The sequence below is a fragment of the Pezoporus occidentalis genome, unplaced genomic scaffold (genome assembly GCF_034315485.1).
Source record: "Pezoporus occidentalis ecotype Australia unplaced genomic scaffold, CSIRO_AGI_Poc_V1 ctg4, whole genome shotgun sequence".
Taxonomy (NCBI): Eukaryota; Metazoa; Chordata; class Aves; order Psittaciformes; family Psittacidae; genus Pezoporus; species Pezoporus occidentalis.
The window spans coordinates 7,111,248-7,124,965 of NW_026915724.1; the positions used below are offsets into that span (position 1 = coordinate 7,111,248).

The following is a 13,718-nucleotide window of genomic DNA, read 5'->3' on the forward strand; positions in this document are numbered from 1 at the left end:
ACTATTCTGGGTAATATTGTGGTTGCACAGTGAAAAGATGTGTGACCGGGCCAGAAGTGAGCTGGCCAGGTAAGCCAGTTCACCAAACGACAGGGCATGCTGATGCAAGGACAGAGCTCAGGTTCTGTATCCCAGACCTCAGCCACCTTCATTTGCATGGATTATTTTTTTTAAGCAGATTAGATATTGAGAGTTACTGAGTTCGCACAGCGATGCTGGGAAGGTGCACCCTGAAGCAGCATGCAGAGCAGGAACAGGCACCACTGCACCAAATGGCTACTTCTGGCAAGGGCTTAAGCAGAGGCGACTCAAGCAGCTGGTGCAGGAGAGGTAGGGTGACTCCCTAAACTTCTCTGTCCCCATTTTAACCTAGACACTGGCTATTTCCTCTTGTTCCTACTGCTCAGCACTGCTCCATCTGCTCAGCTCAACCTTTTGCTACCCCCTTCCTCATCACTGCTTCCTGTCCACACTTTCCACTCTGCTCCTGCCAGCTCTCAAGAAGCTGCTTCACCATCTTTAAACCACACCTGCAAACAAAGGAAGACCTATACAGACAGGTGCTTTAATCACCATGAAAAATTCAAGGGTGTTAATCTTACTCCTTAGCTGCCAAAACTTGACAACTCTGCGGACAAAAGAAGGTACCAAATATTTACAGATGAGATCTCTAAAGAAAAAAAAAACAGAACAGCAATTTGTTCCCAAAATCCAGACTGCATTACCACTTGTATAATGTATATCTCTATCCAATTAGAAGAACACTGATACCTAGAAATGAAAGCTGTCAAAGACAATAAGGGAACAGGAGGTGTACTCCACCCATTCTGATATGTTGTTCAGGTGAGACCATCCTTTTTTCAAATTACCATGCCAGCATTTTAGTTTCATAGCTGTTCTGTCATCAGCTCTTTCATTATAACTCAAATCTAAAAATTCAGAAGTGAAAAGCAGTGAGTTACTGAAATGAGGGAGAAAACCTCTACAGACAACAGTTAAAAAAGAAAAATCAAACTTCGAAGAAATGGTGTCCCATCATAGTGAGAACTGGGACATTTACTCTCCAGGGAGAAAACAAGAAAGGACACTTACACAAGTTTGTGACACTTGCATTCAAGATATAAGCAAGGGCAGATTAGTTTAAACCAAATGGATTCCTCAAATTCCACATGTAAGAGCAGGACAGAAGACAAGAAAAGGAGGATCCATAATAAAAAGGCAGGAAATTATTACTTTGCCTGGAACTTGCTCCTTATTAAGATTGCTGATGTAGTTAAAGAAATAGAAAATAAATGCAGAAAAAATAATCAAGCGTTTCTCCTTTCATTTGCCCCAATTTTCCACCCTTGTAATTACACAGGCTGATGATACAGACGTAAGTTTGTATTAGTCTATCAGCTTTCAGTCACGAAAAAAAAAAAAAGCTGCTCTGAAACGACAGATTCAAATTTGTCCAAATAAATATAAAATAGGAGAATGTGTTCAGTCATGGGAAGATAAGATGATTGGCAAATCCCACGGGAATTCACCATCAGCAGATGAGAATACTGTACCAAGTAACTGAACAGTAGCGTAAAGATATTTCTAGTTAGGGGATTCCTCAGATAATACTGACGATTTCAAGAAAAAAACACATCCAGGTCACCAACAGATCATAGAAACTTTAAAAATCTTTATGCTGAAGAATAAGTGTGGTAACTCTTAGGCCTACAAAATCAGTATGCTGACGCAGACTTGCCTTTTTATGCTAGTGCTGCAAACTGGCTTTACCCAAAACTCCAGAAGATAACTTAATGGCACAATTATTTTCATCACAGTCAAATCATGGCACCTGAGGGAAGAAGCATTCTTGGAAATTGCTTGTACCTCCTCGACAGTAATAAAGTCCAAAAAATCCATAGCAAAACCACCTCAACTGGCCCAAAGGTCTTTGCACTGCAAAATCAATGCAACCCCTTATTTACAAAAGCACATACAGCCTTCTCAAGGGTGAGGAAGAAATAAGCCTTTAAATATGTTTAATATTAAACTGTTAGACTGGAATATATCTGAAGAACTTCACAAACTTTTGTTAGACAAAGTATTTCATATTCAATATTATATCCTTTGAGATCTGCATGTGAATTAGTTCACAGATGGATTATATTATCAGCATAACAGACTAGTCTATTCCACAGAGGTGAAATAACTCCAATACTTTGAACCAAAGGTAGCTTCAGTGGTTTTCTTCAAACCATTAACCCACTGCATACATTGCTCACATACACAAGTTCTTCGGGGCCTGTAAACTTTTAAGAAAAAACTACTATTATCAGCTTTTACTTTTAGGTTAATACTGTGGATTTTCTTCTCAGCTTTTCTTTCATCATTCTCCATAATTTGTAATTTGGTCTAGGTTTTTTTTTTTTTTTACACAGAATTTACATAAGCACAGACATATATGCTTATCTAGATATAAAAATAATATACAATTTAAACCAGTCAAGGTTCAGCATTAGTGTTTTTTCCAGTCCATTTAGTCTGGCACCTCCAACAATCTTGCCAACATACATTGGTTTGCTGGTCTATGAACACTTGAAAAGGGAAAACAGAATTTCCAGGGGCAGCCCTGAGATTCTGCTGAACTTGCACACATGGGTACCCCAAAAGACCAGCTAGCAGCAACGTGAAATAGCCTCTGTATCAAAACAAAGAACCCAATAGTGTTTAGAAGTTGTTTTGTTTGGTTGGCTGGTGCTTTTGTGTGATTTGTTTTTGGTTTTGAGTTGTTCTACTTACTGACAGGAATATACTCAAAAAGCTGAACACTCAAGGGATGAAACAGGTAACAGTTCTCTCGGGAGCTGTGGGGCACTGCTTATAAATAATAATTTATGGGTAAAATCCTAACCACCTGAACTAATTTCTTACCAAATAAAATTATAGGACACACATTGAAGGATAACTGGTTATGCAAAGACAGTAAGAAAATAAGTAAGGCGTCAGTCTCTTCCTACTACTCTTAGGCATTTAAACAATTAAATACTAAGAAAAAAGTCAATTTCACTTTAGTGTGCCAGCAGTAACTGACTTAACCTGGACTCTCTGCCAAGTTAGAATATTGTATCAAACCACTTCAAGCTGATAGTAGTTTTCATTAATATCCCTCTCCACTCAGGTATATTGAACCATAAATTAAACTGAGGCAGCAAGGCAGGGTTTGAAAGCACAGAAGAGCCTGTGACAGGGGTGACCCAGCAGGTAACTCAGCAGGACTTTCCCTGCCTCTTCCCCTTCAAGGGAGAAGGGCAGGAAATTTCAAAGGAATGTGTTCATACCAAACACGGCTATGAGTTATGATTTAAAGCAAAGTCGCATGCCCACAGAGTAAGGCCAGCAGAGTAAACCTGGCAGTGAACCAGTAATACACACAAAACGAATTCCTTCTCCACAAGAAGCTGGACACTGTAACTCAGCATCCTTCAACACTGTTGGTGGCCATCACCATTTAGTCACGCACGGAGGTTGTACCATAACTGTTTGTCATTTAAGTATTCCTACGTTTGACTATAAATAATGTAGATGGCATTTGTGGAACATGATTACTGAACAGGACTCGAAACTTCAGCCCACACAGTAGCTGTGGGTAAATCAGAAGTTATGTATAACAACACACCCAGGATAGCCTATTTCTGGAAGGGAAAACTACGCTTGCTCTGTCACTAACACAGCTCTCTGAAAATAATGATACATAAGAGCAACAGCATAGCATTAGACCCCCCAGTGGCCTGTCTAACCTGATATCCCCTCCCTGATAGAAGACTGTGGAAAGGTACAAGAATGGGACATGCACGTAGTAGATGCTCCCAGTAACAAATCCTCAGGCACTTATTTACAGCACAGATCTGCTGAGCCAAATGTGGTGCCCTCATGTTTATCAAATGATGGTGCATTTTTCTGCACAACATCTCAGCCATCAGCATCTTACTGTGCGGTTCTGAGCTCCCCACCTGGTAATGTGCTGAATACCTGAAAAGAATTAAAGGAAACAAAACAGGCGACAACCACATTCAACTTCTTCATGCACCCATATCACTCACAATTCTAGAGGCTCTCACCATCTCTCTTGTAGCCTTGCCCCAAAAATCACCCACTTCTGTGCTTTTTCAAGTGCTGCTGTATTTTCTGAGGAAGAGACCCAGAACTGCACAGCACTTGCCACACTGACATACTACACATACATGCAGCAACATAGGATCACAGACTTTTTTAGGTTGGAAAAGACCCTCAAGATCATCAAGTCTGACCGTTAACATAACACTGCTAAGGCCAACACTAAATCATATCCTTAGGCACCACATCTACACATCTTCTAAACACCTCCAGGGATGGGAACTCCATCACTTCCCTGGGCAGCCTGTTCCTGGGCTTGACAACACTTCCAGTGAAAAAAATTTTCCTCATATCAACCTAAATCTTCCCAGCCCTATCTCAACTTACACAGCTTACGATCAAGTGACTGACATTCCTGTTTTATTTCTGATTATTTAGTTTCATTACCATCAGGCTCTTGCAATTCAGCTTTGAGTATGTTAACAGCAGCACAAACTTCGCCATCTGATTTTTCACACCTCTCCAGATCATTTATGAGTATTTTGGAGAGCACAAGCCCAACACAGATGCCTCCACTGTGAAAACAAGCAAGCTACTCCTTGGCTGTGGCCAATTACCCTGCTACAGCAGAACCCACCTTCCCGCCCCATGGCCATGAAGCTCTTCCAAAAGCCTTTGCTGAAGAATGTTTCAAGAGGTGGCCTCAAGCACCAAGCACACTGCCCCACTGCTACAGTGGTTCTTATGACATCTATCAAACTGCACTTAAGCCAGCACCTCCCTGCTAAGAAGGTCCTAATAACCATGTCTAGTTTTCAGCTATTAACCTAAACAAGCTGAATTGTCAATCATCAGCTCTGTCTCCAAGCCAAAATAATTTGCAGTTTTCCACACAAAAAAAGAAATAACAAGGCGTAGAACCGACACAGCAATTTCTTTCAAGTTAAAAGCAAAAGAACTTCGCTTTCCTTCCAACATATCTAAAAACAAAACAGTAATTTGGTTAACCACAAGTATTACAGCCTTCCCATGATAAGGCTAGCTTCAAATCACCAAAAAATAATTACTAAGATGGCTTCTGTTGATGTAAAAGTAGAGAGTGATTTCCATTTTACTGACTATATTCATTTTGTTGATACATTTTACACAAATAAAAACAGACCAGTCATTTAAATAACTGTTCTTCAGTGAACAGTTTTCTGCCAACTGACATGAAGGGAAAACCACAACGCAGACAGGAGAGCTGCAAATTCTGTATTCAGCCTGAAGTGCAGGGGTTCCACACATCTGCATTTTCCCCAGGGGCTGGGGAGGAGCCGAGTTTTCATTGACTTGAACAATATTTATTTCATCCAAAGAGTGTTCAAGGGGGAAATGCCTGCCTGTCAAGACTTCCATTGCTACAGTCAGGTCTGAAGCTAATTTCTTAATGGGAAAGTATGTTAACAATAACTTTTACCAAATAAAACCTTAACTGAGGTAGGCTAACAGAGACATTACTTGGCTAGCTACAACTGTCTGAATTACCGATTTTAATCAAATAACTTGAGTTATCATGTGGTTTTCCTCTAATTATTTAGTTTCGGCACTTACCTTTGTTCAAGCTATCCATCTGCAGTTCAGAACGTTGGAATAGTTTGCACAGCTCATTTAAAGGTTGAGCTGCCTATGTTTTATTTCTTCACTGATTAAAGGGAAATGTCCCAAGAACGTTTAACAAGCCTGTCCATTCTACAAGGAAACCTTCTCTTCCCAAATCACCTCTTGCTGCCAAAAACCAGGTTTACTGGATGGTCAGATGAAAACAAGGAATTAATGCCAGTGAAGAACAGCACAGCTTTAGGGCACAGTCAATCCCAAGTCTTCTCTTTCCACACAGCCCCCCATCACTGGCTGTGTAAGATCTCATTGACACCATTTCAGAGGTCTTCTGTTACCATTTCTACAATTTTCCTTCAAGCTTTTCCTGCTAGATGTGTTTCAGGGTAAAAACAACATCTTGTACTACATTTTCTGAACCTCAGTCTTCCTGTACTGATCTCTCCATGCTGACATTACCCCCTTTCTAAATACCTACTCATCCTCCTGTTTTTTTTTTTTTTTCTGTAGTTTTGAATTTGCTCCTTTTTTCATCCTGCGTACCCACACAGCTGGTAACACAAGAGGCATTGTCAAGGACTGCTCTCTCAAGGAGGAACACACAACTCCACATGCATGCGAGAACTGTAATTTAGGTTCTCCAAACAAAGCCTGTGCTGGAGGTGGGGGGAGAAGAAGGGCCAACACAGGTATAAAATTTCACACCAGTTGTGAGGGGGGCTGGGGAGAGAAAGACTGTCTTTGCCCCTTCAAGAGAGAGAGCTTCCTCCTCCCTCACAGGAAGACAGTGTCCTTCCCCTTGCCCAGCTCGGTCCCTGACCTCCCTTCCCCAGAGCTTCCCAGCTACCCTATGGCACCTCCAGCACTCCCCCCTCCTGTTTTCCAGGGGGAATGTGGAAGCCTCTCCCAGCTGCTGAGCTGCTCCATGTAGCACTCCTTGTCAGCTGCCTTTCTGCAGCACATCCATCTGATTCCCAGAGTCAGCTCACGCTGTGCGGCGCGGCTAACAGGAGCAGCCGGCAGGCAGCAGTGGAGGGGACTGCCGAGCAGCTGCTTCCCGCACAGGCCTGGGACAGCTGTTTTTATGATTTATTAAGCTTATTGTAGCATCGTATCATTATGACTGCATTCCAACAATTGTCTCCAAATATTTATGGGCAGAGCTACTTGGCATTAATTACTGACTGGGTTAAAAAAAATAATGAACTTAAAACTCTGATATCTTGACCACCTATTCATCCAGTACCAAAACCTCTGAATGATGACTAATAGAGCCAGAGACAAGCAATGGCAAATGTGAAGATCCCAGAAGACACTTTCTCAGCTGAAGCTTAACATACTAGCATGCGGTCAAACCTGCTAAGCTGGAGAGGATCACTTTTAGCTTTTAATTGAAAAATGATGTGGAAGCAATATGTTTTCCTCATAATCCAGAAGACCAGAGAATCAGGAAAATAAAACTTCTACCCTATTTGAGATTTCATTTAAGCCTCAAGATTTGGTTTCAGACCATGATTCACATCTGCTGTCTTCTCCTTGCATAAACTGTTGCCCCATCACTTCTCAGTTGCATTACTTAGTGCTGAAATTTTTTCACATGTTAAAATCTCAGCTCTAACTTAAAACCACAAAACATTCCCTTAGGATTTAAAGAAAACCCTCAGCTTGGCCAAAACAAACACATTATAACACACACTTCTTTCTCCAAGTTGCAAATACAAAAATTAATAGTTTAAATGACAATTCTCACACATGCTTTCCATTTTCCCCTCAAAGGAACCAACATGAAAAAAAAACCCAGCTATTCAGCTTGTCTTGTTGCTGTATCACATTTTGGTCTCTCCATAATGTTAGCCTGTAAAAATTACTGTAAGAACATTAGCAAGCTACCTGAACTTCATTTTACCTTCAGCTTTTGTGCACCAAGCAAGCCATATAACTAGCAACAAACAGGGGAGTCAAACAAGAACATCATGAAATGCATTTACAGTAATATAAAACATTTTCTACTCATTGGAAGTAGCTTACCTGAAGGACAGGCACTTTTTGTGGTGTGTTTTGTGGTGACTGGTGAAGCTGTGCCCAAGGCTGATGATGAGGATGTGGGGGTGGTGAAGACTGATGATGCATCCCTGGATGAGGCTGCATGGGAGGACAGGTTGGCATTTGCTGTTGAAAAGACTGCTGTTGACTAGGGAGCTGCTGGCCAGATATTAGTCGCTCTTGTATTGCTTGTGGATCTGCAAGGCCAACACCTGGACAACCATTTGGTCTCATGTGCCCACCCATCTCCCGTGGTGTTGAAGACATACCCATAAACGGACGATTCTGTTGCATGTTTCGGGGGCCCATATTCCTTTGTCCAATTCCCATGGCACCAGGGGGCTGGTGTGACGGCTGAGGATGGGGTATATTTGGATAACTGCCAACTTCCATTGGTATTCCAGCACTACCAGGTCTAACCTGTGGAGGAGGTGTGCCTGCTGGATTACTCATTGCTTTCATAGGTGACATGGGAGGTGGAGAGGCATAAGTTCCCTGAGGCTGTGAAGGGTGCATAGTTTGTGTGTTCATTTGGTTAAGTGAGCCACTAGGGTGGATGGGCTGCTGGTGCATTAGTCCTTGACCACTGTTTGATGGAAATCCGACAGCATTTGGGTATCTTGGTACAGATTGATTCATTGGAGTGTTATTTGTAAGGCCTAAATTCTGATTCATCCCTGTATTATTAACTAATCCCTGATTAAGGTTACTGTAAGGATATCGAGAATACTGCCCTGAGTTGTTTATAGTAGGTGAGGGTACCGTCTGGCTCCGAGAACTAAAATTAAGTGTTTGCGGCCTAACAGCACCCTGCTGGGGAGGATTAGGGGAGAATCTGGGACTGTGGGCTACCGATTCTCCATGGAGAGCAGCGGGGGGATGGTGGTGAAATTGCTGGACTGAGTGTCGCAAAGAAGGTGCCATACTGGGATTCTGCTGGGGCACATGAGACAAGTGGCCAGGTCCTGAGGTGGCAATGAAAGGGTTTCCCTGATTGAGGCCTTCTTGGCCTTGAGAAAACTGGTTCATCCTCTGCTGTTGCTGCTGCCCGTGCTGCTGCATTGAAAAATCACCGCGAGCCATATAGTTTCCCATCTGCTGCATGTGCTGAGGATGGCCCTGCCCAGGGGGGCCGGAGGGTGCCTGTGGTGGCTGTGTCGGTTGTGGTTGCTGCTGCTGTTGCTGCTGGTATGGTGCTCGTATCTGGTCTGGCACTTGAACTGCCCGTGGGCCCCACATGGAGCCACTGTCTACAAAGGGTTGCCCGTGTCTTTCGTTCTGCATGCTGGGATAGACTCCCATCTGACCACCAGCACCACTGCCGTGAGAAACCTGAGGAACTGGAGGGTTGTGATACTGTGAATGAGGAGATGCTATACCATTCCCAGGGGCATTGCTTATCATCCTGTTCGGCTGATCCATCAGGTGCATTTTCTGCTGTTCGTATTGATTATAGTGATCAAAATGGGTCAACTTGGCTTGATTTTGATTTGCAGGGGGATGATGAAGAGATGACTGTAAAGAGGGAAATCCTTGATCCATGGGCATTTGCTGCCCCATAGGATTCACTGTATTTTCAGGATACCCACATTCTCCAAGACCTTCCAACCCTTCACTGAAAATATTCCCATCTTCTCCAAACAGACTCATCATTCCTGGATCTGCCATCTTTTTTTTCAGCACACAGCTCCTCGGAGCTACAACTAGAATGCTAGTCTGTGCTTCACCTCGGTGAGGTGTTTTGTCCTCAAAGCCTTTAATCCTCAACTAATCTCCTTCATGTCATTCCATATTTCCTTAATTCTTTTGGACCACGCAGTGTCAGGCAAAGTCTGGTTACTGCTCCTAGAAAGGGGGGGAAGGGAGAGAAAGAGAGAAAGACATTGAAATAAATAACATGAGGCAATATATAAAACCCATACTTGGCTATTTTTTAGAAAATGCTAGCTAGTTTCAGCCCCTGAAATACATCTTAAAAATCTGTTTCACTTTACGAAGGATTCATTAGCTTTATCAGAAGCTTTATTGTGATAGAGAGTTAGGAAGCAAGCAAAACACTAGCCTTAACCTTAAATTAATCCATTCACTACACTTCCTAGTGCTCCTTTCTTGGGTAGAACAGAACAAAAGAACACAACATGCAGCAGCAGCAGCTGCCACAGCAGGTAGGCAGATGTATGAATATAGCCAAGCAGCCCATCTGCTGAACTAAAGCCCTGAAAACGCTCCAGTTACCAACAGCATGTCCTTAACCTTATTCCCCTGAGCTGCGTAATCAGATGAGCAAGCAGAAGCACCAAGTCCTATGACGGACTAAAGTTAGTTATACGGACAACAGTTTTTTCAAATGCACACAAATGACCCTTTAAAACACACCAAACTCCGAGACTTAGCATTTAGGAAATACTATTACTTTTTTAAACACAAAATTTATCTCAGTTCAGTGAAGCTGTAAACCAAAAAAGATGCTGCTTCTTCTCATTTCAGTAAAACTATATGCTCAATTTGTGTAAGTAAACTAAATACAAAAGCTTCGCTCTGTGATGGGGGAGCTTTCTCAATCCATACGCTAACTTCTCTCATGATAGTAAGAGGGAACACTATCGCTGGAGCCTATTATTCATCTTCAGGCAATCACGCTAACTGCAACTAGAGCACTTACGAAGACATCACTAAAGTTTTGTTCTGTCCAGAAGTATAACTTTGAAGGAGAATTAGTAATAGTCAAGGAAGCCTGTCCATGTAGCAAATAAACACTGGTTTTCCATCTTTGTCGCAATTTAGTAGCGACTACTTACAGATACCAATTTTTCTTTAATCGGTGACCAAAGAGAAGATTTACAAGTGTGTACTTTCCTATCTCGCATTTTGTTGCAGAGGACAGACGCTTTCAGTCACTTTGGGTGCAAAATGCCAGGCCAGACTATTTTAACCAAAGGCAATTTGTCCCAGACAAGTTTTCGGGAGAAAATATCAGCACATTTATTACTCTTCTTGTAGCCATTGTCAAGAGGACCTTCTACAGCATGAAGCAGAGGGCAAGAGGAAAAGCACAAGCATTTATCACTCCTCTTAAAATAGCATTTGAGTGTCACCTTTAAAACCACAGTCTTAAATCTCTTCAGTGCTCAGCTGAGAGATATTAACACTTACATTTCTAAATCACTTGGGGGTAAATTCCTGAGCCATCTTCCTATCTCTGATACCTGTTTCTTTTTATTTCATTGTCTTTACATTAAGCAGAAGCCACCTGTAATATTAAAGCACACCATAAGAAAGTTCAACAACAAGGTTGAAAAGGAATCTCTTTCACCAAAACAAGCTTTTAGTATCAAGACTGCTCCAGAGCAGACCACTCTGTTGTGGTGAAGATTCCCCCAGTCACTAAAGATTGCTCAAGGACTTCTGCCACTGCTACCCCTGCTGAGGCCCGCTGCCATCAGGAGCTCACAAAGCTGGACATCAGCGTGTACAGAGATTCTCCATCTAATCGGACTCTTTGCTTGGAAATGCTGAAAAGCATAGTGTAGATACTGTTACCTCTCAACCACTGATGTAATCTGGGCAGCATCACACCTGAGCCAAGTAGAGGATCTCGCTCATCAGCTAACCTATTTACAGCCACAGAATTATGAACAGGCAGGAATTTTCACATATTTCATTACATAAATCAAGCCTACTGAAAGAACCATTTCTGAAGACAAGCATGCCCTACTCTCTCAAAGCATTAATCAATCTTTGCCATAAAAGTACCAGAAATCTACATAGAAGAATTCTCTTTGCTACCTGCTATAGACAAGCTAACACAGCATCTCCAGAAACAAGGTTGCAAGCATTAAGCACAGATTTGAATAGTACTGCTTTGTTTAGTGTTTTTCAGCTGACAGGCTTCCAATAAAATTCAGGCGAGAGTCAGTCACCAATAACACCAGTAACAGTAGCTCGGACCTGCTACTATAACCAGAGAAATTAAAATAGGGTAAGGGCTTTGTTTAATTAAACCCACCTTATTTCTGCCCAGCTGACTCCATCCCAATTTGCAGGTTTGGGGTAGGGACTGTCTCTTGCAATGAAGGACATGTACTGTGGAACCTAGCACTCACCTGACTTGCTGAGCACATGCTCTTTCAAAAGAAAAGTAACCTCCAAGTTTCTGATGCAGTTTGTATGCAAACAAACCCATCATCTAAACTTACAGTGAAAAAAACTGTTTGCCACTTTGTATTATTTTAGTTCTGCATTTTTATCTGAAGTGTGAAATTACTTCATGTTTGAGCATATTAAGTTGTCTCAAAATTGTAGTACTAGTTCTCCAGATTTAAGTTTAGCCTTCAATTTAATGACCACAGCCCTTCACAGTCACAGTGCTCTCACCAATCTTCTTCTACTTCCCCAATTAAAAGTCACATCTCTGATGCGATATATGGCTAACAGCATATAGTGAAGAATGAAAGACAGTAGCAGCTACAGACTGGTCCAAATAAATTAAACAACATTTTAATAAGAAAACAGTCAATACTGGAATTACCTAATAGGCTCTCAACCTTCTACGCTAACAGGACAGATGTCCTTCAAACAGTTGAGCAAGTAATGAGAGTCACAGCCTCATTTTAAGTTGCAATCATTTCTTTGCTTTTTTCACTATAAGCAATGTATTTTTCTCTGCTTAAATCCTAGCTGGTCAAAAAGAAAAAGAACCCAAACACAAACACCCCCAAAAAAGCCTCCCCACAAAGGTAGGACCTGCACTGACCTGTAATTCTAGCTAAAATATTCACCAAGTGCCACTGTTCACTTCCTCATGAAAGCAGACAACACAAACAGCAAGACTGACCATGAAAAACTCAGCTAGAAGTCTGGGTTTTTCTTTATTGAATAGTTTAAAAATACAAGGGTGTTCATTTTCTTTTCAATCACGTAAGTTAAAACCATCATTCATGAAGCAGGGACTACCTTCCAGGTAAAAAGGAAAGGATATCTGAACCCTTAGAAAGGCAGATTGCTGAATGCAAGTGTGATTTCAAGTGTGAATGCATGAAGAGAAAGCAAATTTGTTTTTTAATCACCTTACAGAAACCATACAGATATTGCAATAAAAGCATATAACTTTTCTGCTCCTGAACATAAAAGATTGCATCTGCAAGACTGAAGAGTCAGTTGAATATACTTCCTTGCGACTGCCTAGATAACCTATTTCTGTTTGGTATGATCCCAACTACCAGTACATAGTCAATTGCTTAACAACCCCGTTCTCTTAAGAAACAAAGCTTATATGTTTACTCTGGTCTGCAACATTCCAGTCCTAAAAAGCTAGATCTCAAATTTAAGTAGTAGTTAACCATTGCCCAACTTAGTATTTCAGAGCTACATGGACTCAGTAGCCTTGAGCAGCTTCTCACTTTTATGAGTGGAACAAAACTGCCTGCTGCACACATATAACCCGATCTAGGGCTGCAAACACTAAAACCTGAACTTCATTAGCCTTGTTCCCAAAGCAGCAGAACCAGGCAGTCAAGTTCAGGAAGCAGAAAGGGCAGCACACAGATGCATCTGTGCTCCACACATTCTGCTGTTCAGAGGAAGTTTCTGTAAATCAACAGGTTGCCTGATCCAGCTATTGATCCTTCTATACAAGAAATTTAGCATCATTTCTTGATGGCCATGGGGCAAGTATGTTGAAACAAAATGTAAGAGGGCAGCTAATACTGACTGCTTCAAGGTTTGAAGCGAGATGTGTCATGCAGAGCTGATACTTTTACAGCTATCAGTTGATATCTCAAACAAACCTCTTTCAGTTCTCATCTATGTTATATAATGGAACTATGCACCTAAACCACAATACAATAAACACAGCAAATACCATGCTATTTTGAAGAACTAGGCTAAAAGGACCTCTCACTCTAAAAAACAAAGCCATGGTAAAGGTCATTTTGAGACTGCAGCCTCTAAATGTAGGATTAAACATTAGGCTACTAAATCTGCAT

The 13,718-nt window shown here is 41.6% G+C and overlaps 1 protein-coding gene across 6 annotated transcripts in view; it reads right to left on the minus strand.

Annotated features, from left to right (window-relative positions):
- CHD7 (chromodomain helicase DNA binding protein 7) overlaps positions 1-13,718 on the minus strand; it is a 135,586-nt gene that overhangs the window by 83,552 nt on the left and 38,316 nt on the right. For all 6 annotated transcript variants that reach the window (XM_062633319.1, XM_062633321.1, XM_062633322.1 and 3 more), the window contains one exon: positions 7,720-9,579. In XM_062633319.1, the coding sequence (XP_062489303.1) occupies positions 7,720-9,402 (1,683 nt within the window). In that variant the 5' untranslated portion in view covers positions 9,403-9,579. The remainder of the gene's footprint in view (positions 1-7,719; positions 9,580-13,718) is intronic.